At 53.4% G+C, this 23,070-nt stretch overlaps 8 protein-coding genes across 8 annotated transcripts; 4 read left to right on the forward strand and 4 right to left on the reverse strand.

Annotated features, from left to right (window-relative positions):
- Nucleotides 1–659: 659 nt before the first annotated feature.
- CLAFUR5_05487 (Ubiquitin-conjugating enzyme E2 A) lies at nucleotides 660–2,681 on the reverse strand (the record flags this gene model as incomplete). The annotated part of the gene is made up of 1 exon (XM_047904635.1): nucleotides 660–2,681. One exon carries the CDS (start codon nucleotides 2,679–2,681, stop codon nucleotides 660–662), a length of 2,022 nt encoding a protein of 673 aa, XP_047762535.1.
- Nucleotides 2,682–4,071: 1,390 nt separating this feature from the next.
- On the forward strand, nucleotides 4,072–4,398 carry CLAFUR5_05488 (uncharacterized protein; the record flags this gene model as incomplete). Its single annotated transcript, XM_047904636.1, has 2 exons — nucleotides 4,072–4,114; nucleotides 4,157–4,398. The coding sequence occupies 2 exons, from the start codon at nucleotides 4,072–4,074 to the stop codon at nucleotides 4,396–4,398; spliced, it is 285 nt and encodes a 94-aa protein (XP_047762504.1).
- A 1,466-nt stretch (nucleotides 4,399–5,864) lies between these two features.
- CLAFUR5_05489 (uncharacterized protein) lies at nucleotides 5,865–6,230 on the reverse strand (the record flags this gene model as incomplete). Its single annotated transcript, XM_047904637.1, has 2 exons — nucleotides 5,865–5,956; nucleotides 6,005–6,230. 2 exons carry the CDS (start codon nucleotides 6,228–6,230, stop codon nucleotides 5,865–5,867), a joined length of 318 nt encoding a protein of 105 aa, XP_047762537.1.
- A 2,409-nt stretch (nucleotides 6,231–8,639) lies between these two features.
- On the forward strand, nucleotides 8,640–9,580 carry CLAFUR5_05490 (Putative fructose-bisphosphate aldolase; the record flags this gene model as incomplete). Its single annotated transcript, XM_047904638.1, has 2 exons — nucleotides 8,640–8,734; nucleotides 8,791–9,580. 2 exons carry the CDS (start codon nucleotides 8,640–8,642, stop codon nucleotides 9,578–9,580), a joined length of 885 nt encoding a protein of 294 aa, XP_047761929.1.
- Nucleotides 9,581–9,827: 247 nt separating this feature from the next.
- Nucleotides 9,828–11,789, reverse strand: CLAFUR5_05491 (uncharacterized protein; the record flags this gene model as incomplete). Its single annotated transcript, XM_047904639.1, has 1 exon — nucleotides 9,828–11,789. One exon carries the CDS (start codon nucleotides 11,787–11,789, stop codon nucleotides 9,828–9,830), a length of 1,962 nt encoding a protein of 653 aa, XP_047761930.1.
- Nucleotides 11,790–15,776: 3,987 nt separating this feature from the next.
- On the forward strand, nucleotides 15,777–17,556 carry CLAFUR5_05492 (putative glycerol kinase; the record flags this gene model as incomplete). Its single annotated transcript, XM_047904640.1, has 2 exons — nucleotides 15,777–16,917; nucleotides 16,967–17,556. 2 exons carry the CDS (start codon nucleotides 15,777–15,779, stop codon nucleotides 17,554–17,556), a joined length of 1,731 nt encoding a protein of 576 aa, XP_047761927.1.
- A 1,284-nt stretch (nucleotides 17,557–18,840) lies between these two features.
- CLAFUR5_05493 (Transcription initiation factor IIE subunit alpha) lies at nucleotides 18,841–20,184 on the reverse strand (the record flags this gene model as incomplete). Its single annotated transcript, XM_047904641.1, has 1 exon — nucleotides 18,841–20,184. One exon carries the CDS (start codon nucleotides 20,182–20,184, stop codon nucleotides 18,841–18,843), a length of 1,344 nt encoding a protein of 447 aa, XP_047761928.1.
- A 374-nt stretch (nucleotides 20,185–20,558) lies between these two features.
- CLAFUR5_05494 (tRNA pseudouridine synthase 1) lies at nucleotides 20,559–22,639 on the forward strand (the record flags this gene model as incomplete). Its single annotated transcript, XM_047904642.1, has 2 exons — nucleotides 20,559–20,836; nucleotides 20,890–22,639. The coding sequence occupies 2 exons, from the start codon at nucleotides 20,559–20,561 to the stop codon at nucleotides 22,637–22,639; spliced, it is 2,028 nt and encodes a 675-aa protein (XP_047761933.1).
- Between the last annotated feature and the right edge of the window lie 431 nt (nucleotides 22,640–23,070).

Below are 23,070 nucleotides of genomic sequence, written 5' to 3' on the forward strand. Positions count from 1 at the left end.
CACGAGGCTGTTCACGGGAAGAAAGATCTCCAGAGAAGACTCAAGAGAACATGGGCGTTTGATTTGAGGGTACAGGCGAATGACAGCGCCAGTCGGGATAGTAGTGATCGCGTGATTTATTACGATATCGCGTTCATCGGATGGCCGTGGCAGTGGCAAGACCCGTGTGGTGTAGATGGACGGCTTGAGTGATATGGAGTTGGTTGGCTTGGTGTTGAGCATGTTACGACTTTATGCCGACTCACTCGCTATCTTGCACATGGTTGAGGCAGATATTGGCACGAGCAGGAGCCTTTCGAGTTTCATCATTAGTAGATGCGTTGAGGATATTCACAAGACTGGGACGATTCGGAACTCGATGGGACAGCTCCATACGAGGGACTGGCGGGGCTCAGTGATCATGGCGTGTCATTATGTGATCTGGTATCACACTCATGTAAAGAGAAGCACTGTGGCAAACTGCTTCATTCAAATGAGGAGAGGGCTTTGTGAGCACAGCTGCGACACTGTAGTTCTCGGTACTATGCCGTATCATCTACCTGCGCTCTCTGCGGCTGATGTCTTCCATCATCTCCTGTCATTCTGATGACCGGTGTCATGCCTGTATGCGCTTCAGCACCTTGGTCATGTCTCATGTTCTCCCGTCTTTCTACACCCGCCTAGTATCTTCCACGTCCGCCTCCACGGCCTCCTCTGCCACCACCGCCTCGACCACCACCCTGTCCGCCACCACGACCAGCGAAGAAGCTGAACCGACCAAGTCGCGGCTCCTGTGCTCTCATACCCTCCGGACGCTCCACCTGCGGCTCCTTCTTCTGACGGTAGTACAGCGCCTCTGGCTGAGTGAGCGCCCACTTGCTGTACCCCTTGTCCATACTCGCCTTGACAGTATCGCGCAAGAAAGTGGTAAAGTTCGACGCAGATGGAGGTCGGATCCCCATATTTGTCAAGAAGTTCGGGAAGTCATTCACCTTCTGGATCTCCTGGACACGCTTCGCAAGGACCGCAGCAGCACCATTTGGCGGTGCACCATGTCGATCGAAGAGCGCGGTGCGGAGCTCGGCAAGGTTGAGCTTCTTGATAGTGCCGTCCTTCTGCTTCTCGTGGCGGACGGTGTGGACCACCTTGCGCATCAGGTTAAGGAACATGATGAGGCGGTAGCTGGTCTTGCTGGCTTCGAAGGTCTTGGCGAGACGGTACATCGAGATGGTAGACGTCTCCATGAAGCTCAGCTCGACCATGCCGCGACCCTTGGGTTCAGGCTCGAGCATCCAGACCACGTTGCGGGTGATGGCCTCCTTGATGATAGCACGATTGAGCTCCTCAGAATCTTCGGCGTCGCTGATGAGGGTCATGATCAAGAGGTAGCCGAGATTTGGACAGTCCTGTTTGCCGCAGCGACCTGCCAGAAAGTTCTTGATAGCGTCGTTGGCGCGGGTGGCCCAGAGGTTGCGTTCTGTAGCGAGGCAGACAAGCAGGTGGAAGAGGTGAAAGTAGCTCTCGATCGCCTTTTCTGAAGCATGTGTCAAGGTCGATTTGGGTGCTTCTCCGTCACCGAAGAGGCGAACGCGAGGCTGTTCATAGTCTCCAGCAGTGTGTGAGAGGCGCACGACGATGTCGTTCATGAAAGCATAGATGACATTGTCGAGTGTTCCGTTGATGTTCTTTGCTTTCGCGATCGCCTGGAGTCTCTCGTCCACCTCTCCACGCACACGGTTCCAGTGGCTGTGTGCAAGAGGAAGTGGTAGCCAGTAGTCGAAGCGAAGGCCTTGTATCGACTGACGCACTCCATGTTGTTCGTAAGCCATGCGCGAGAGGATGTCGAACTCAGAGGCGATGGGTTGACCTTGACGGGTGTGATCGATGGTGACGCCGATGCCCAAGTCGAGCTCCTGGTAGCCCTGCTTGAAGGTGAAGCACTGCAGCTCTCGATTGCGCATGATGTTGTAAGCGCGCATCAAACGACCAAAGCCGTTCCATGCTCGAGCCGCCAGAAGGAGTGATTGCTCGTCAAGGCGATCGCAGAAAAGGAGGAGGATGTCAGGTGGTAGGTTGACCAGGAAGAGCGTCTGTTCTTTCTTCTTCTCTGCTGGCTCGTCGTTCGCACCCTCCGGCTCGATCCCCGCCACGGCAGCGATCTCGGTAGTAGCATGATCCGCGTCGTCCTGTGGTGGCGTGCTGTTGGGTTGGGGACTCGCGTCATGCCCAAAGCCACACTGGTCGCACTTGAAGTTGTCCTCCTCCTCACGTCGACGGTAGGGATCGCTCTTCCACCCGCCCGCTTGCCACTGCTTCCGATCCACGATTCCGCCGTTCTCACCATACATCTGCTCCACATGGTCGCTGGCGAAGAAGCTCAGCATCTGTATGCAGATTCCCTTCAGTGAGTAAGCAGGTGTGTAAGCTTCTCTGTCATCCAGGATGTTGATGCAAATGAAGTCGTCGAAGACATTCGGGTGAGTGACTGCGCTCTCGATCCTGATACGAGGTGGGCTGAGTGGGTAGGATGCTGGAAAGTGTATTGTGAGGTGAAGTGGCGGTTCGCCTTCTGGAGAGAGCACCAGGCATGCTTTGGTGAGCTGGTCATTTTGGAGGTGGACGGCGATACCTGGGTATGGGCTCTCTTGGATCTCGCGGATATCTTGCAGGAGACGCTTCCGGAGCGCAGGTGTGTCGGCCATCTCTGCGGTGTGTGATGTGGTGGTGGGTTACACAGCAGTACCGGTTGGCGCGGTTTTATGTGCGACGAGGTGGTCAGGCGGTGGTTGTGTCGCGTGCCGTTCAGCAGTTTCGGAGTTGATCTGTCATTGTTTGAAAGTGTTGGCCGTCATGCGCAGTCACTTTGGAGGTGCTGGCGCAAACGCGGGAAGCTGCGCAGTGAGTGCAAGCATTTTATGCAAGAAGCCGTCCGGTGAAGCAGACGCGCTCGAAAGCGGTCGCTGTCTTCTTTCGCTCAATGACTCCAACCAAACCCGCCTGTGACAAGAGAAGAGTGAATTGAGGTAGATGCACGCCGGACGTCTGTCTCGACGACATAGTCGGCATCATCGTCGTCGATGTGGCGTTTCACCACGAGCGCATGTGCCCAGATAGATAGATGAGTCTCACAGCTCTTGTTCATTCATGGCCAATGTTTGCACTGTTGTACATGAGCGTCGTTTCTTCGCAATGGCCACCGTCGTGTCCACGCATGTCTGTCGAGATCGCTTCAAAACCAGGTTCCAAGCAGACTCGTGACTATCCCTTATGGCGGTACATGTGCCCCAGGCAGGAGACATGCCATTGCTTGAAGCGATATGTGTGTGCTCTACAGTCATCGGCAGCCAACGATCACGTTTTGCACTCATGTGTGTACCTTCAAGAGAACTCGAGGGTCGTACCTGATCGGTCTCGGAGGGTGCCCTTGCATCTCAGTGGTACGTGTAAAGCAAAAGCACCTTCTCAGATACCGGTAGGTATGTCGGGAACTAGAGGTCATTTGCGCAGATCAAAGATCAAAGATCCATATGTGAAAGTCGGTGGGATCTTTTTGATGGCAAGACAAAGCACCGACGTCCTTACCACCTGCATATGCGATCCACTTCGACCACCCGACTCGTCCGACCACTATGGATCATACCGGCGAGATGAGCGGATCCTCAAATCTGGTGTCACCTGTCGATATGGTGGCTGTGCGGCGCGCTCCACAACACCGGCCAGAAGCTGTGGGTTTATTACCACATGAAGTTGCGGCATACTTGGATGCGCCAGCCAAGGCGTCTCTCAATGTGTAGCTGCTCCTGTGTTACAGGCCGCCCAGGCGTTCATACTGTATGGCAGGTCTGCCAAGGAGATAACGTCAGGTCCAGATTTACCACGCGATAAAGCAGGCTTCGTGTCTGTTGTGCGCCACTCAGCCAAAGCCTTCGCGAGCATCACAGTCCGATCTAGTGCTTTGCTTGAAGTGAGGAAGGTCGAAGGCAACATTACCTCTACGACTCAGTAGGACCGGCTGAAGGTCCTTGAAACACGCCGACCATGCTGAAGCCTCCACGGGATCTCTGATCCGGATGTCACTCCCCTTTCGAGGTCATGGTAGCGCAGTGGCCAGACAAGTCTTGGAGCTTCATGGCAGGTAGGCAGGTCTTAGTGTGATATTCCTCTAACATGTGCTTAGGCCTGCTCAGGATGTCGGCAAAGGTGGGCCTCGCTTGGAACAGACTGAACCGCCAGAGAGGCCAGATGCTCTGCGTGATGAGTGATCCGAAGCCCTCGCGCCTCCGCGTGTTGCTTAGCCTAAGTCCAGGAGGGCAAGGCCTGCCATATGGCCAGCTTGTTGGCATCAAGAGCTTCGACGGTCCTGAGATTCCGTTGAACCGTCTCCATAACTTTGCGGATCCGTCGTCATGGAGTACGTAGCAGGTGGGACCGAGCCCAAGATCCGGTGAGCGCTCTCCCTTCGCGAAGCTGCAAGGAAGTGCAACGATGCATTGATTAGCACAGCCATTGTGTACCTCATTGACACTGCGAGGTGAAGCTAACAGAAGATTTTGATATCCCGTGACAGAGTGAGGACGCGTGATGACATGAAACACGCACACACATTGGGCAGCAACGAACAAAAGTGGCAAAGCCCTATGCTTCGTCCATTCACAGTTGCAGAACCTCCTGCAGAGCTCAACCGCAACATGAGCTGTGCACGTGTTGCCCCGACGTGATCTTCAATCTTGTCCGTACGGGTTCAGCCGGTGAACGCCTTCTCAGCTCGGCGCGGCACTTTGGTCCTGAAACTCGCGCTCAAAAGGAAGGTATCTCCTGGTGTCCGAGGTATACACGAAACTCGAAGGATATGTTGCTGCCCAGCGGCTGCACTTCCTGGGAATGATGTTTGTTAAGGGTGTCCTTCGTTTTGACAGCTTTGTGCTACAGCCGTTGATACTGGAAACCGTGTTCGATAGAGAGAGGTAGTAGTATTGATTAATGTAGTCGTTTGATACTGATTAATCCGCCTGATGAGATAAGCAGATCTGTCGACTGCGAAAGCGTGATGACTGGCAAACATCTTGTGCCGTACCGACGGCAAGCCTGGTGTTTACTCATCGGCAGGCGAGAAGGCCATGCATCTGAAACTGTCGCTGGTGCGTCGCACAGTCGTAGTCGAGTCACCTGGGCGAGAGCATGCTTCCAGTTGAGTAGTCTTCCAGCAGAAGTTGTGATTGGTACAAGCTGTCCCGACTTGGTCCTGGTGATCTTTGGGCACCAGCCATAAGAGCAGCAAACATGTTTTCCAACATCACAAGTTCCACAATGGCAGCATCTGGGCAGGTCATTCGACCCCGTCGATAGGATCCAGCAATGGCCATTGCGCTCATGTTTGCAGCGGCTCCATATTCTGGTCCTGTGCTGACATCTGCAGGTAGCCATTGCCAGGGGTGCCAGCCCAGTGTAGCACATTGTTGTCGCATCACGGGATGTGCAGCCATCCGTTGCTGTCCTTTCGTCATGTCTCGGACAGAAAGCATACCATTATCCGCCCCGGTGGCACCATCAATCCACTCTCGCTGATCAAGCTGCGGTCCGCGACGTAGAGCTTTGTCGCTTGAAAGTGTCAATCACAGCATGCGACAGAGGACTGCATGGTGGTTCTATCATTTGTATTGCGGGGCCATCCTAGTCCGCTCCGTTGATCGCCGGTATCGACAATGGGCGGGCATCTTGAGCAGCTACCTCGAAGAGCTTGCTGAAGCGTTCGATGGCTTGTTTTCTCTCTTACTCGGCAGCGTCGAAGCCTTCTTCCTGAGTTTTGGGAGACTGTATAACTTCGGCGCTTCCCTGCAGTCGCCTACACATAACAGTCAGAGATCGTGCAGTCACTGGGCATGTATTTAAAAGTCCTTACCGCACTTCTCGTCCAATCGATACTCCACTGCGACGACGTTCGCCGGACAACGTCGATGTGACTCCTGATACTTGATACCTAGCGTTTGTTAGCGACCGAACTTCAAGCCGTAAGAACGTGATTGACCAACACCAGGCGCGCACAGTGTACCGCAGGTGGCCACATGCGTACTCGACTTTGGTGTATTCGCACATATCGACAAGCTGACAAGACCTGATGCTTGATGCTGATCGCTGATGCTTGAGGCTGATCGATGAATCTGATGGCGTACGGAAGGTCGACGGTCTAGTCGAACTGGTACAGGAGTCGTGCGATGCGGTCGAAGGGTCTCGAGGTCGTAGAAGTATGCCATGCATTCAGCAAACTGAATACAGCGATTGTGTACCGGATGTCTGCATGTCGGCACTTCTGAGACGGCCCAGTGGCACGATCGAGGGCCGCGGCTCTAGCTGACACACCCTTGAAGAAGAGCACGTCGGTGTAACCAGGAATGATCTCTACATGAGGTCGATAAGATGCACAAAGTGCTCTCGAGTTGTCGCAATGCAAGTCGGCATTGGAGTAGAGGGTGGTGTGGGGTATGTTCACAATAAGTGATGGCTACGTACTAGGCTTGATAGCCAGTAGTGCCCGCGAATGAGAGCGCAGGAATGGCAATGGAGCCTTCGATTCGCTCGCCGTCGCGCGGCCTGCTGCTTATACGCAGAGCAAACTGACCTGTCCGAAAGATGAGAAGGCCCCACAAGAAGAGGAGCTAGCTAGTGAGTGCCGATATCCTAGACTGCTGATGAAGCTGCAGCTGCGTTGGAGTGAACGTAGCGTCGAAAGCCATCGTGGCCATTTGACATGCGGTGCCTTGTGCAGACGTGTGGATGAGCCCGGCTTACTGGATCTTCTACCGGGAAGGCCGTTTTGGCCTAGGAGCAAGGGTCGGGAGAACGAAGAACGAGATTCGAGTCCGATCAAAGACCCGATTATGGTTCTAGCGTGTCGCCTGGTGGATTGACTCTCGTGCTGCAGCATTGACCACCGTCTCCCTCAGTCGTCGAGCACTTGACATATCCCTCGAACTCATCAAGTCCGAATCATCAGGTCGTTGCGACCATCTCACAATCCTTGTCGATACTGCAGCTCCCATATTATCGGTCAGCACGATCATACCTCGTACCTCCCGATTCGCCCCAACTTGCGAGCCGTAACTTCGTAAGCGGTGGACGACCGTTGCGCAACGCCACAAAGCCTCTCGCACGGTCTTCATGCACTGTCTTCCCGGCCCACCGTTCCGGGTTGGCATCATTGAGTCTAGCGATGAAGGAGTCGATGAGATCACCTATCGCAGCGATGAAAAGCATTGTCCGGAACCGTCTGCCGCCGCCATCGCAGCAACGACATGTTGCGCGAGTCGTTCAAGCCACCTCATAGTCCAGCCTCTCTCCCCCGGCACTGGCGAGTTCCATCCACTATAGACGGTGCAGACCACATGGATGACAAGGCCAGTGGTGAGCGTGGTGGCATTCTCGGTGGCCACTTGCATATGATCAGACTGTCGTGGGCTGTGTATCTCGTACAGCATGAGTGGCCATGCAAGAGGTCCCAGGGTAGTCTACTAAGTCATGCGGATGCGCATGCATATGCATTGTTTGCCTGCAGCTAGCATTGTCGGTCTCAGGAGGCGCGGCAGGCCATGTCCTTGCTGTCGGCAGCTCATGGCAGCATCCGAGTCACCGGGACAGATCTGCGCCACGAGCGGCACGTCGTCGAGCCGACCCTCTACATTGGTCTGTGTTGTTCTATGCATCGGGGTCAGCGCAGTGAGCATGTTAATGGAATATGACTTGGAGAACAGCCTGTTCTGACCGCAGTTCTTTCCCCGCAGAGACACCCTTACAGAGGTGACTGTGCAGGAAGCCACGTAGAAGCTACATTGCCGCAACGTAAAGGCCAGCACAGTCGGGGTGGCAAACTGCAAACAATCATGTACGTGGCAGGGCAGATATTTTACGTGTTGTGCGACCTACTACGACCAGGATGACGACCGAGCGGAGCCGTCGGGAGCAGCCGAGACACCACGAGCACATCTCTCCAAGATCTGGAACAATAAGATTGATCAGATACGCCACGAACAAAGTGATATATTGCAAGGCAGCTATCCGGTGACGGGAGGCGACCGACAGCCTGGTAGACTGGTGGACCTTCAATATAATGTAATCGTCAGCTCGGCGAAGACTGACGTACGCACGACACCTTCAGAGGCGTACTGTGCATCATGCATTTCGTCTTGCACAGTATTAAAATGCTGTCGAGAGAGTCCATCGTCGACATGGTTAGCAGAAACTGATGCTCCGTGGCGACATAGCCCACGGCGATGGCACGGCCGATGCCAGTGATGCCTTCTGTCATTGCCGCAGGCTTGCTTACCAGAAGAGCGGCTATGTTCGCAAAGCATGTAGGAAGTGAGAGAAACTCTAGGTTGATCTTTCACGATCAATACCTAGCTGGGACCTGCAAAGCATAGTCCGGACCGCAAGTTGTGAAAGGGTTATTTTGACGGCAAGTGCATCGCTCTCTGGTGTCTGGCTGTCAGAACCCGACCACTGCCGACGTGAGCTCGATACGAGCGCATCCAATCGAAGCGAATGTCGCTAACATAGCCTAACACCGAAGACGCCGTTCGTCACAATGTCAAAACATCGTTCAAGAGAGGTCGAAAGTAACATACATGCAGGACTCTGACTGTGAAATTCGCTGAAAGACTTGTGCAATGGCAGCAGGAGCACCCGACCTGAGTTCCAACAAGACAGTTCGCATACTGAAAGATGCAGAGGCACGCGGATATGGCGTCCAAGCCTCCATTGTGTAAGTCTTCGAGATACGATAGCGCTTAGCTGGAGATCGCCTGACATACCTCACAGCTACAACATCGAACACATCCTCGGCGTCGTCCGCGCAGCAGAACTCAAGCAGTCTCCCCTGATCATCCAACTCTTTCCCTGGGCCATCACCTTCTCCGACGGACTCCTCGTCCGAACAGCCGCAGAAGCCGCCTCTCGCACATCTGTACCAATAGCAGTGCATCTAGACCACTGCCAGGATGAGAACTTGCTTCGTATAGCAGCCGAAACGCTCCCATTTGACTCGATAATGGTTGACATGTCGCATCACGAGAAATGCGAGAACTTGCGCCTCACGAAGCAGTATGTGGATCTATGCCACTCCCGTGGGATTGCTACAGAGGCAGAGCCTGGACGACTTGAAGGTGGCGAGGACGGCGTAGCTGATCTCGTAGACATAGAGGGCGTTCTCACTACTCCAGAAGAAGTTGATGAGTTTATCGCTACTGGTGTAGACTTTTTGGCTCCAGCGTTCGGCAATTTGCATGGAGAAGATGGGTACACCAATGCTCGTCTCGATTTCGAGAGATTGGAAGCGATCAGGAGGAGAGCAGATGGCAGAGTCAGGATCGTGTTGCATGGCACGAACGGGTACCCGCCGGAGCTTCTCCAGCGATGCATCCAAGCCGGGGTGAGCAAGATCAATGTCAACAAGTTAGTACTGGACGGATACACGAAGCACTTGCATGCAAATGCTGCAAAGATGCCATTGACGGAGCTGATGGAGAAAGGTGTTGCCGAAGTTGCCAGATTGCAGGGAGAGCAAATGGATATATGTGGCTCAAGTGGCAAGGCGAGCGGGATTGCATGATGGCGGTGCAGGATGTCGCATCGGGGTGGTCTTCGCGAGATCACCAAGAAGTCGCGCGTGACCATTTCGAGCAGAGGCATCATGGTGAGCTCGACACGAGATACCTGTTCCCTGGCTACAGAGTCCAGCTGGAATGCTCGAGGGACAAGGGCCAAAGTAGAAGGGCACGTCACGATATGAACACTGCGCTTCGTCCAGTAAACAATACCAGACCCGGAACCTAAAATATTATCATTGTTGGAAGGCTTCACCTAACATCAAGATGAATATCGCCATTCGGCCAGCCCGTCTGCTTCTGATGTGACAGCAACAGCTCATTGACTGCATCCACCTCATGAGACGCATTGAGATGTGGCCGAGCAGCATATAGACATTGAGTAGATGTGAGCATAGCCGCGGACTCCGTGGTGCAGTACGCAATGCCACAGATGGCAGCCACTGACTCACGCACGTTCTCAGCACGCTTCGTTAGCTCCGCTAGACCTCCAATCGCTGGCATCAGGTCTAATAGCAGTAAGCGAGCAAAGTGATGTACTTGCACAGCAAGACTTGCGGCAGGAGGGTTGATCCAGATTGGCGTGAATGGAAAGTTGTTTGTTGGTAGTGTCGGCAGGCGTCGATCGAAGGGAGCGAAGCATGAATTCCACTCCTCCAAGCTCGCCCATAGACTTCGGCCGCGAGCTATGCGTGCTTGGGTATTGACTGCTCCAGCCTGTATCTCTTTGTCGCTGGCATAGTTGACGCATTGACCAAGGAGGAAGACAGATCGATTGACGAGTTCCCAGAAATCTAACTCTGAACATGGCCGCTTCAGCACATAGAAGCTGAGAATTTTGCGTCGTTCTTTGAACGCGGCCCATATATCTTGCCGCAGCCACGCCCACCAGATGCATCGCTTCAAACCTTCTGACTCGCCATGTATGAGCTGGGAACGCTGTATCCAGAAGACACCTTTGAGATGTCGCTCCCAATCGCGACCTTCTGTGTCAAGCATTTCGTATGCTGATATCACCAGAACGGTTGCCAACAGTTCATCGCTCGTTAGATAGGGAGCATGCTGCATGGCGCGTTGAAGGTACTGTAGTGTATGAGAGTAGTACTTGACAGCTAGCGTCTCAGGAGGGGCTTCGCTACCATTGATGCTGGTGTCTGTCGGACAGATTGAGAGGTGACGAGCGGAGAGTGCCAGGATGGCACACATGACACCCCGGTTCCTCAAAGCCATATCAGTGACCACTACTGCGAAAGACCTTTCAGGATCAGTGATATCGAGCCATGTGCTGAGGATAAGGACAAAATGTCGGAAGAGGACAACTTCATCGGGATCGAGAGTGATCGCTTCCTCTGGGAAACTGAGAATGGTCTGACTGCGAATCCCGCCAGACTTTAACGCAGCACCTTCGACCCAATTCTGCGCAACGGCACTGGTAGTTTCGCTGGTTGGCGCACATGTCGCTGCTGCCGAAGGGTCATCACTGAAGTTGCCGGTAGCACTCGTGGTAGCATCATTTGCTAAGAGACCGAACCATAGACGAGAGGCTGTCTCTGCCGTGTATCCAGGTGGGTTGCTCCAGGAAGATTCAGGGCTGGCTGCCCATATTTGCCAACCTTCCGGATCTGACTCAATGTTCTGGTCAAGACTCTGGTACCAGGCTGGCGGTGTAGGCAGTGCTCCCGTTGCGTTATGTTGCAAGACAGGTTGGTCGACCAGTACTACCGTATCTTGGAATCGATCGCTGGGATCAAGCGACAGTGCAGACTTTGGCTGCGAAGGAACTGGTATGTCTGACTCTGCCGACCTTGCAGAACAATCTTCTTGCCCTTCGCCGGTCGTACTTCGTGGCGTGGCAGCACTACGATTACCCGATGCGTTAGAGCCACTGTTGACTTCGATCTTCCGCTCGGGGACAGTTGGTCGACTTGCTGCCGTTTTAGAGGCTCCTCGATTGGACCCATTCTGTCGTTGCGAAGCTGTTTCATCGACGCTCGGATAAACACAATCATCATCCCTCCTCACGCATGCAGCACAAATGGGCTTCGCCTCATCACACTTCACTCTTCGCGTACGACAGCTAGTACACCCAGATCGCGTGCGGAGTCCTTTCCCTCGCGTGGTACGCTGTCGCTTGGCATTGTCGCCATTGGGGGTGCCTTCGAGGCTGCCACTTCGCTGTCGTCGTGGAGCCTGCTGATCCGCGGCATCGCCCATTCCGATCGTTGCGAGCGCGAAGAAAGATGCCTGGTGATGTGACACTCAACTGCACGATGCGAGCATACATACAGTGACGTCGCAACGAGCTCGACAGGGCAAGAGAAGAGGAGAAGCTATCGTTTCGGGTGGTGGGCCGCTCGGGCCGATGATTCCGCTCGTAACGATCAGGGTTGCAGTTGCCCTTCTGACAGCAGAGGCGACGGCCCCCATGACAGGACTGAGGGAAAAGACGCCTGGCCATGGCGGTCGCGAATGCAAGCGTCTACCCCTTTGCGGAAGCGATGGACTGCACAGAAGACAGCCGAGCGAAGGACTATTGCGTGAACTCCAATAGCGTGATGTGGACAGCACAAGAAGTGGGCGCTTTCTCAGCGGCAGCACAGCATGCGATATGACCATACGACTTTTCAAACAAGAGAATCCTCATGATGAATCGATTTTGCGTCCTTATGTGAGCTGATGGAGTTCTGCCTGTGCGTTAGACTCATCTCAGTACATGTATGCTGCTGCTCCTGGGAGTTCTTGAAGTTACGCTCAGCATCCCATGCTCAGGGAGTGTCCGCTGAGAACAGTGCCTTCGTCTCTTCCAGTGTGCGTTGTACGTTGGTCCGACTTTGGGTACATTCCGCATATTACACAATGGTCAGTGAAGTATCCCTTGATGCAGGAACAACAATGTGACTTACCAACAGGGAGGCCGATAACACTACAGGCGTCAACGACGGAACACCAGCATCTCGTTGATTCACACGGCAATGTATAGTAGTGCGAGCGTCAGCTCTTTGCGTGGTAGCAGCTAGCAATGCTATGTCAGATGATGCGCTTCATGCTCTGTCGTTCCAGCAGGCCAATTCTAGGAAGACATATTCGACATTGGCCTGATCGAGGGCAAAGGGTGCTTGTGGTTCTCCAAGGTGGATGCTCAAGCTCCGAGAGCTGATGATAAAGATGGTTGCCGTCGAGCGCTCCGCCTTAACTTCGAAGTACACCCTTTTACTCGAATACGCTGGTGCATGTCTGCGTCGTGCATGCTTGCGTCGTGAAGTTGCTAGCAATACACACGAGGATGAAGCGCTTCACCAGATGCCCGAAAGGTTCGATGTCGCCTTCTCTAGCGACTGTTGGAGACTTTATGTGCAAGAGTTCGAGCAAGCAATACCGCTTCTCAACAGGTAGCAATCGTGCTCTGCTACCCCCAAGGGCTCTTGACAAAAAAAGGTGGCCGCTGTACAATCACAGACTGGCCTCTTGTTAGCGGCGACTAATGTACCGCAGCGCAGCAAACGCCGTAAACATAGAAGCGGAAGCGTTACACGACGCGCCCCTCTACAGAATTGCTTAGGCCGACGGTGCTTAGATCCTTTCGCACACGCTTTAATTACTGTCGCTGCTTAAAGCACGGCGGCCACCTCTTTTGTCAGGGGCCCTCGCCCGTTGCGGAAGACGTGCGCTTGTCCAATGACAATTCCAGCCGAAGATGTGTCTGTGGCCCGTAATACGCAGATAGATCCTAGCACAGCGTAGGCAAAAGTGACCACCGACTTGAGCTTTGCATGGAGTACTTGTGTTCCTCAACAAATAGATGTGTTTATCGACTGGCGTGTCCCAAGCTTCCGTTGTCGTGCCGTGCTCTTTGATTTCTGCAGCGGCTCACTAAGCGTGGGCCTACTGTTGTACCATCTCAGCTTGTTCTTGTCCCTGCAAGAATGGTATTGCTGTGTGCACGTGCTTTATCTTCGTGCTCTGAAGACCGGTCGTTTCTACTCGTTCTCGGTCGCGCAGACGTAGCACAATGGTAAGCCATTGCAACGAGTGCACAGGGTCCCCATGACAGAGAGTCACTTCATCTTGTCAGATCCATACGTGTCGTGGTCCTCGCTGCTTTGTCCATCTCTTCTAGCACCAATTATGGATCGAGAAGCTACCAGGCGGCGCTCGGGGTCAAGGGCTGCTCAGGTCCACAAGCTGAGATCGTCGGCGCGGTAGATGCGATGTCCTGCTGATGTCGCGATGTAGTTTCGATAGGTCACGCTTGGAACATGTTGTGAGAGTGAGAAAGGAGAAGTCACAGATTGCGCCCGTCCTGCATTGGTCGAGAAATTTCCCTTTTCGTCTTAGCGTCATTTCTCAACATCGCTTCTTGAATGCAACTGCCACGATCAATGCACTTACAGAGCGACTGAACGAACATGACTGTCGGGTATTGTAATCAACTGGTTTTATTTGATCAGGTTGTGTGTCGCGGCAAGGGGTGAAATGGCGTCGTGGTTGTGAACTTGGACACCTCCGCTTGTGGGGTGGCACCTCTCTCTGAAGATGTCACAGCAAACAGTGCCATTGTAGCAACGATGGCACGCACAAACTGTATCGTGGTCTTCGAATTCTTGCGTGATATCTAGAGTTAGCGTCAAACATCTGTGTTCTTGCGGCAAGTCCATCTCCAAAAGCATTCATCCAACTTCAACAACTTAAGCAAAAGATTGATCATGAACTTGACCCACGACGATCGACTCACGGCAACGATCGATATACAATACACACTACCAAGAACCTTCTGGCAAGGTAGATAAAAGTGACCTGAACCAAACTCTAGCGTTAGTAACTGAGGAAAAGGCAAAAAGATAGTAGATTGTAGCTGAGCTACAAATTGCAGGGTGTACAACGACACCTGTGTGATTCGAACACTGCGGTATAATTAGGACGAGGGAGGGCTGAAATCGCTGAAGTTGAACTTACCACGCTCCCGACTGAGCCATTGTTAGGTTGAACCATATGCTGCATGGGGATATGAACTAACGGGAACTGGCTATTCAGCTTGCTCGTAAGAGGTAGCAGGCCAGCGCGTTAACTAGTATAATGTTAGAGGCAACTCCCGACGACTTGAAGTCGAAGTTGAACGTACCCACTCCGCTGATGGGAAGTCAGCAACCGTCGTTGAAGCAGTTGGGATTGATTCAACTCACCCAAAGTGCCAATTCATGGGGAATCACTCTAATTAGCCGTAAATGTAGCTCCGCCACAGGTCACCGCAACGAGAGCTTTGCTTTGCAGAGGTGCTGCCTCAAGTGTCGGGCTTACTTTTCCAGATGGGGCTTGGCATGTCACGTGCCAGCCGGGCAGGATCATCACAGGAGCGTGATAAGACTCATCCACACGATACAGAATCCTTTTACACAAACAGTAGTCTTTCGAGAACACTTCGATTGAAGAGGGTCCGTTGATTTCATCACGTTGCGACTCTGCAGCACAGAATCCCTGCGGGGAAGACGGAGCTCATCTCCGCGGACGATAACGATACTTGGCTCTGCATGAAGCTTCCTTTTCTTTCTTCACACATCGACCACGAACGATATCGTACCAGGCATGTGGTCCTTGGGCAGCGAACCGATCGGTTAGTGGAGAGCCTATACCGACACCGAACGCGTCCGCTCTCGAGGCTTCTGATACGGTGAACGCCTGGCCGAAGAAACAACGACAGTGCCTGCATCGCCTGGACCATTTCATCTCTCTTACCGCTGCTGTTCTGGATGTTTTATCAAAGTCCACGGCTATGAATTTGCTTGATGCTGACGATGGACACACAACAAAATGGTCCTCCACGTGTTGGCCGTATCTATGCCCCACAGGAAAGCAACGACAGTGGGGAGTGTGGACCTTTGGCATCAATGTCACCATCCCTCCGATGTTTTAGCACTTCGTCACGCGCCTCTCATGAGCGCTTATGACGGATTCCAGAAAGAGCCTGAAGGCCATTAATTCTTGGAAGACCCTCTCCTGGCTCGCGGGTTACTCACGCTGGTAAGAATCGCCATACTTTTCTTTCGGCCTCTCTCGGCGCAACCATTACCACTTCAACCACTTTCGCAAAGTTGCTTCCTACCGTCAAGTTTTGCCCGAGTATTTGGCTGTTCCTTCCGTCTGCGCATCGCAACGCCCGCTTGGCTTTACACACTCCACTAACTCGGGACCATCGCTCCTGTGAGAATGGTCAACTTTGAGGAAGCATCGAAAGCGCTACCGACGAACATGCCTAGCGCGGATGGCAATATTCTGCAAGATGCCGCAGCCGCGACACAAAAGGTCGAAAGAACACCGTCGATCAGCAGTCGGCCTCAAAGGCCAGGCCTTCCACGATTTACAACCAGCAAGGAAAACGTTCTCGCGCAGTTCTTCATTGGTGCTATCGATCAAGGAACCACCAGTTCCCGATTCATCATTTTTGATGGCACCGGAGTACCGGTCGCAAGCCATCAGCATGAGTTCACGCAACACTACCCCCAATCAGGCTGGCACGAACACGACCCGATCGAGCTTGTGAAGAGCGTGCAAGCATGCATCAAAAGAGGTACTGCATCGTTCATCGAGCAGGGCTACGATATCGATGATATCAGAGCTGTGGGCATCACGAACCAGCGAGAAACGGTCTTGGTGTGGGATGTTGAGACTGGCCAGCCACTGCACAATGCAATCGCGTGGCCCGACACTCGTACGAAAGGACTTGTCAGAGACCTGAAAGAGAAGGAGAAGGCAGAGGGGCTTAACTTGTCGGGGATGACGGGTATGCCACTATCCACATACCCTTCGGCGGTCAAGTTGGTGTGGTTGCTTCAGAATGTGCCAAAGGTGAAAGAGGCATACGATGAGGGTCGTCTGGCATTCGGAACTGTTGACACTTGGTTACTCTACAACCTCAACGGCAAGGACAAGCGCTACTTTGTCACGGACAGCACGAACGCTTCGAGAACCATGTTCATGAATCTACACACTGTCAAGTATGACGAGAAGTTGCTCGAGTTCTTCGATTTGGACATCAATAAACTGCACCTGGCCCGCATCGTCCCGTCTTCTGATCCGGAGGCATACGGCAGGCTTGCGACCGGACCGCTCGGTGGACTCAAGATCGCAGGGTGTCTAGGTGACCAGTCTGCGGCATTGGTCGGACAGCAAGGCTTCACACCTGGAAGCGCAAAGAACACATACGGTACAGGTTGTTTCTTGCTGTACAATGTTGGTGAGAAGCCAGTCATATCTACGCACGGTCTGCTGGCTACCATTGCATACGACTTTGGCGGCAATCGAAAGCCAGTCTATGCACTGGAGGGTTCAATCGCCGTGGCAGGATCTGGTAAGCAGTACATGATCCAACGATAACACAAAAGCTGACAGAATACCAGGTGTCAAGTTCCTCATGAACAACATGGGCTTCATTACCCACTCCCACAAAATCTCGGACTTGGCAGCTTCCGTCGATGACAACGGAGGCCTCGTCTTCGTGACTGCATTCTCCGGTCTCTTCGCTCCCTACTGGATTGACGACGCCAAGGGCACAATCTTCGGTATCACCCAGCACACGCAGCGAGGCCACATCGCACGAGCAACCCTGGAGGCAACCTGCTTCCAGACCAAGGCCATTCTCAACGCCATGGAGAAAGACAGTGGCCACGCCCTTGGCGACTTGGCTGTGGACGGTGGCATGTCGAACTCCGACCTGTGCATGCAAACCCAGGCCAACATTATCGGCATCCCAGTTAACCGACCTGCTATGCGCGAGACGACTGCGCTCGGTGCGGCTATCGCGGCAGGCTTCGCTGTTGATATCTGGAAGGAGTTTAATGAGTTGAAGGCAATCAACCAGAAGGATCGTGCTGTATTTGATCCTGATATCACGCCCGAGCAGTCGCAGAAGATGTACAAGAAGTGGTCGCGTGCTGTGGAGATGTGCCGTGGATGGCTCGACCCAGAGGAAGGTGGTGAGGACTTCTAGACGCTACGGGCTACGTGAGTATGTAAATGCCAATACTCTATCTGCAACTGCATGTTTACTGCATTATTAGTCTGCACTCTGGAGCCGCGCAAGCGGTCATATCTGGGAGCATTTAGCAGCACGCGACTGAACGTGCCTGTCTTGTCATGATTTGTCTCATTGTACATCATCTGTACATCACCATACCCCTATCAAGAAGAGAGGTCACAGCGGCGTCCGAACATCAAAATAGCTAAGCACGATACAATGTCATTGCATTGACAAGACAAGAGAACGCCTAGCTCTGCTCTTAATACAGTACGCTACAACGTGTCGCCCAGACGAGACTAGACAGCCTACAGATTCCATGGGCGCATGCGATTGTTCGACCCCTGCCTAGTAGCCCAGCCATGACGACCATACTCTGGGACGCCGTAGCTCAGTGGCGACATTTGCTGGTATGCGCTCCCAAGGCCCGAACCAAAAGCCCCAGCTTGGAAATTTGGAGTCCAACCTGATCCTCCCCACCCCAAGTTATCAAGAGTCGGGGCGCGATTTCTTGAAGGGTCGTAAGGAATGTACATCCCGCCCCTATTGGCATTCAAGCTCCCATAGGGGTTGAAGGAGGATTGGGGGGATGCCCAGGTGGGGTACATGATTGTCAGGAGTCGAAGGTCAGAAGGATTAGTATGGCCGATCTTGGTGTGCTAGTTGCAAGGAAGGTGTGGGTAGATGTTGTGGTAGGAGTGTGGGTCACTGTTAGAGGATGTGGTCCACGTTTGATATACCTGTCAGCATCGTTGCAGTGCATGTTGCGTCTGTAGTCAGTAGTGAACGAGCGACTACCTTCGGTATGTGACGATCACTAATGCTGGCGCAAAGGCAGTGAGTAAAGGGTACTACATGATCTTGTACTTGCCAGACAGCTACAATGATGCATCAGTGAATGTGGTGAGTCGAGAACGAAACCTTGAAGATAAGCAGATTCTTACATCAAACAGAGGGGACTTCCGGTATCGTCGACAGGCGCCTGCAACATTTTGGTATGCGCACGTAGCTTGACGGACGCGCCAGAACCCTGAAACCAGGGCGAGGAGGAAAGCAGTACGAGAGGGCGGATGTCGACTGGAGATATGAGAGGACAAGTACGCCGCGATGAATGGGGTGTACGAGAGTCAGTCATGATAATAGTACATTCTGTGGTCGCAAGAATAATTTTGCACGAGGTCTCTCGCTCGTGGAAGTAAGCGCCCAACGCCTCGCTAAGTCGTCAAATCCCACATCCAGTGAACCATGTTCGCAGAATCAGACATCCTCAAAGTCCATCTCGTCTTCGTCCTCATCGCTTGCAGCAGGCGTATCAGCAGCAGGCTTAGCCGCTCCATTCGCACCATTCGACACCTGGTCGACCCGCGGCCTCTTCGCATCTCGCTCGTCGTCAGTAGCATTACTACTCTCAGCATTGAGAGGCGTATTCATGCCCGTCGAAGTCGCAGCTGCACCATTCGCAGGCGTAGCATTGCCAGTTGCCAGCGTATCTTCAAACTCAAACTCGTCCTCATCATCGTCGTCTTCCTCTTCCTCTTCACGAGTCTGCTGAGCCTCCTTCTCCTTCTCCGCTGCCAATTGAGCCCAGTAGTCCGCCATGACGTCGTCTTGCTTGCCAGCGTCGGGCTTCTTCTCGCCGCCTTCTTCCTTGATCGCTCCGCCTGCGTGCACCTCACGCGCCCTCCGTTCTGCAGCTTCTTTCGCGCCTACGACTGTCATGTTGTCGGTAATGGTACTCTTAGAGATCCACTCGGGTAGCGCGTTCTGTCTGGCCTCCCGCTCCTTCTTCGCAGCTTCGTCCTTGGCGGCAGCCTCTCTCTTAACGTCCTCATCGTCTTGCACCTGCACTGCAATCTTCTCTGGCTGAATCTCGATACCCTTCGCGCTTTGTAGGCTGCCGCCCTTGGGTACATCGACAGTCTCGGTCCTGGCACCAGGGTTGGCGTCTGTCCGCGCGATCTTGATCTGCTTGCTGAGTGCTGTTTGAAAGTCGTTCTCAGGCACAACTGCAGCATCGATCTGCTGCATGAGGCTGGTGAGTTTCTGCATCTGCAAATTAAGCCGTTTCATGCTCTCGTTCTCGTTGGCGCGCTCCTCCTGGTCGATATCCTCCAGCGTGGCATTGCAGCGCTTGCATATAAATGCGCCGGTCTCTGCATCCAGGGAGTCGGAGGCCTCTAGATATGTATACGCCGACTTGCACCTCAAGCAGGTAAGATCTTTCTTCTCGGTTGTCGGCGCGCCCATGCTCTCGATGTGCTTGTCGAGCCTGTACATGCGATACTTGATGCTGTCTATAGCGCGGTGGTAGTTGAGGTAGTACCAGTCCCTATTCGTCATACGCTCCTTGCCCGGCTGCATCATGTATCCGCTTGTACCGTCGGTCCGCTTCTCCTGCCGTGTCTGAACGCTGAGCAGGCCATCTTCCTTCAGGCGACCACATGACCGTCGCAGCTGCTTGGGCTGTACCCCAAGGATGGAAGCAAGATCTTGGTCGGAGGCGGTGGAGAGAACGGCGAGCGCATCGATGACGAGGACGTGCTCTGTCGGGTAGAAGGCGCGCACGGTGGTGCGGATCAGCTCAAGCGCGAGTTCTGCCATATCTGCGGTATGCGATGTCGAGAAATGTCGGCGCAAGGTGTGCTAAGGATGGGTGCGACGATGCGATGTTGGAGGTGCGGTGGAGGATGCGGCGAGGCGCACTACCAGGGGATGGGTGAGAGGTGTCGTGTGCGGTGCGGTTGTCGAGCACACACAGTGAAGTGGTGCTGATGAAGGAGGACAAAGGCAGTCACAAAGGCAGTGATGCTTATTACAAGCTTGCTCTTTCCTCGACGCCCATGCGCAGATCGGGCGGAGCTGAGTCCGTGACGTGGGGTCGAGATCCAGAAGCTTGAATTTGCATATGACCTTCACTTAGTTACATACACACTTTCATATCAATACACCCTCTCCACACGCATGTCACTGGCAATATGGACCACTCCACCGCGATACTCGATGATGCTGGCAAGAAGATCGACAATGCTGCGAAGGCTTCATCAAGCGACCGGAATGGCGAATCCAGCCGCTCGAACAACGACCGCGGTGAGAAGAGGCACGACAAGCCATATCAGTCACGTCACAACCAGGGCAATGATCGCAAGAGGAAAGGCAACTTCAACGACAGCAGCATGCACCACGGATCGCGACGAGGCGGACGTAACGACAATAAGCGCCATAAGAAAGGCGATATGGGAAGAGGAGAGTACTTGTAAGTGGACATTGATCGCCGGGCTGTGATCACTGAACTGACGTCTGACCAAGTGCCACAAATCCAGACAAGCGTCGACGTAATGAAGAAGCATCCGAGAAACGACTTCGCGAAGGTGCCAAGGGCCAGGGCGTAGAGTTCTCCAAGGACGAAATCGATGCCGAAGAGCGACGACCAAAACGTAAAGTCGCTGTCTTGATCGGATACTCTGGAACTGGCTACAAAGGCATGCAGATATCGGGTACCGAGAAGACCATTGAAGGAGACCTCTTTCAGGCTTTCATCAAAGCTGGTGCAATCAGCAAAGCCAATGCCGAGGATCCCAAAAAGAGCAGCTTGGTACGATGTGCGAGAACGGACAAGGGCGTGCATGCGGCAGGAAACATGATCAGTCTGAAGCTGATTGTGGAGGACGATGACATTGTGGAGAAGATCAACGAAGCATTGAGCCCGCAGATCAGAGTCTGGGGTATCGAGAGGACAATCGGCAGCTTCTCCTGCTATCAAGCTTGCGACAGTCGTTGGTACGAGTATCTGATTCCATCATATGCTTTCCTACCGCCACATCCGAGCAGCTGGCTGGCCAAGCAGATAGAAGCTGCAGCAGATGCCGTAGGCGATCGAGAAGGCTATGAGGCGAGGCAAGCGGAGGTCAAAGGCTTCTGGCAGAATGTGGATGAGACCGACATCAAGCCAATACTGGAGACGATCGACGAGGACATCAGATGGGACGTGATCAGAGCACTGCAAGGTGAAGAAGAGGCTAGCGCGAAGACGGCCAAACCAGAACCCGATGACGAGCAGCCTGAGAAGGAGGGCAAGAAGAAGATCAAGCAGGAGCCCAAGGATGAAAAGACCGAAGAAGCTGCCATAATCATCAATGACCCGAAGCTTAGCGAAGAAGTGAAGATTGAGGCCAACGCGAAGACTGAACCGGACATGAAGGTGGAAGCAGATGTGAAGAGTGGAGCCCAGGACGAAACAGCACCGAAGAAGGTGGTGAACTCCGGAATCGGCCTCCCAGAGATCAAAACAGAAGAAGATGCCGTCAAAACAGAGGTATCAACCACAGAAGCCATCGCAACTGCACAACCAGCCGCAGACCCCGAAATGGAACGCACCCTACGCCTTCGCGCCGCCACAAAGCGACTCCGAAACGCCTACATCCAAGCAAAACGCCGCTACCGCATCCCCCAACAACGCATCGCCCGCATCCAAGACGCCCTAAACCGATATCTCGGCACCCGCAACTACCACAACTACACTATCCAGAAAACCTTCAAAGATCCCAGCGCCAAGCGCCACATCAAATCCTTCCAAGTCAACACCACCCCCGTCCTCATCGGCGACGGCCCCGAAGACGACAAAACCGAATGGCTCAGCATGAAAGTCCACGGCCAATCCTTCATGATGCACCAAATCCGCAAAATGGTCGGCATGGTCACCATCCTCGTCCGCTCCGGCGGCCAACTCGACCAAATGGACAAATCTTTCACAGAAGCGCGCTACAGTATCCCCAAAGTACCAGGTCTCGGCCTACTTCTGGAACGACCCGTCTTCGACAGCTACAACACCCAGCAAGCATCAAAGCACGATCGCCCCACGCTGGAGTTCAGCAAGTATGATGCTAAGCTGCAGGATTTCAAGGAGAGGGAGATTTATCAGAGGATCTTCAGGGAGGAGGAGGAGAAGAATGAGTTTGCGAGGTTTTTCAATCATGTGGATAATTTCAAGGAGTCGTATTTTTTGTTTGTGACGAGTAAGGGGTTGGATGCGACCAAGGATATTGAGAGGAGGTCTTGAAAGCGTCCTGACTGCAGTACATCTCGATCTCCGTAGCAGGTCATCATTACTGAAAGTCTGCAGATCATCCACGACAAATTCCAATTCACCAGATTCTTCATCTTGCCCTATATCGATCGTCACGCTGCACGCCGGGAGGTTGGCACGACAACTTCTCGCGGTGGATGCTTGAAGCGCTCGGCCGGGACGACATGTTGAGAGCCCTCGAGCGTGACGCCACGCAAGTTAGTCAAGGCACGTGTCTGTCTCTTTCATTCCTACACGAGGAAACAAGATCTCATCGATGCAGTGAAGTATTATGCACTATGGTCCTCATCAGACACTATTCCACAAATGCAGCAGCCCAAGCTAAGAGCTAAAAGTAAACTCAACAACAACACTGGTACCGTTTCACTCCAGCCCAATCATTTTACAGCAGATCCCGTTACGGC

This window comes from Fulvia fulva, chromosome 5 (genome assembly GCF_020509005.1).
Source record: "Fulvia fulva chromosome 5, complete sequence".
Taxonomy (NCBI): domain Eukaryota; kingdom Fungi; phylum Ascomycota; class Dothideomycetes; order Mycosphaerellales; family Mycosphaerellaceae; genus Fulvia; species Fulvia fulva.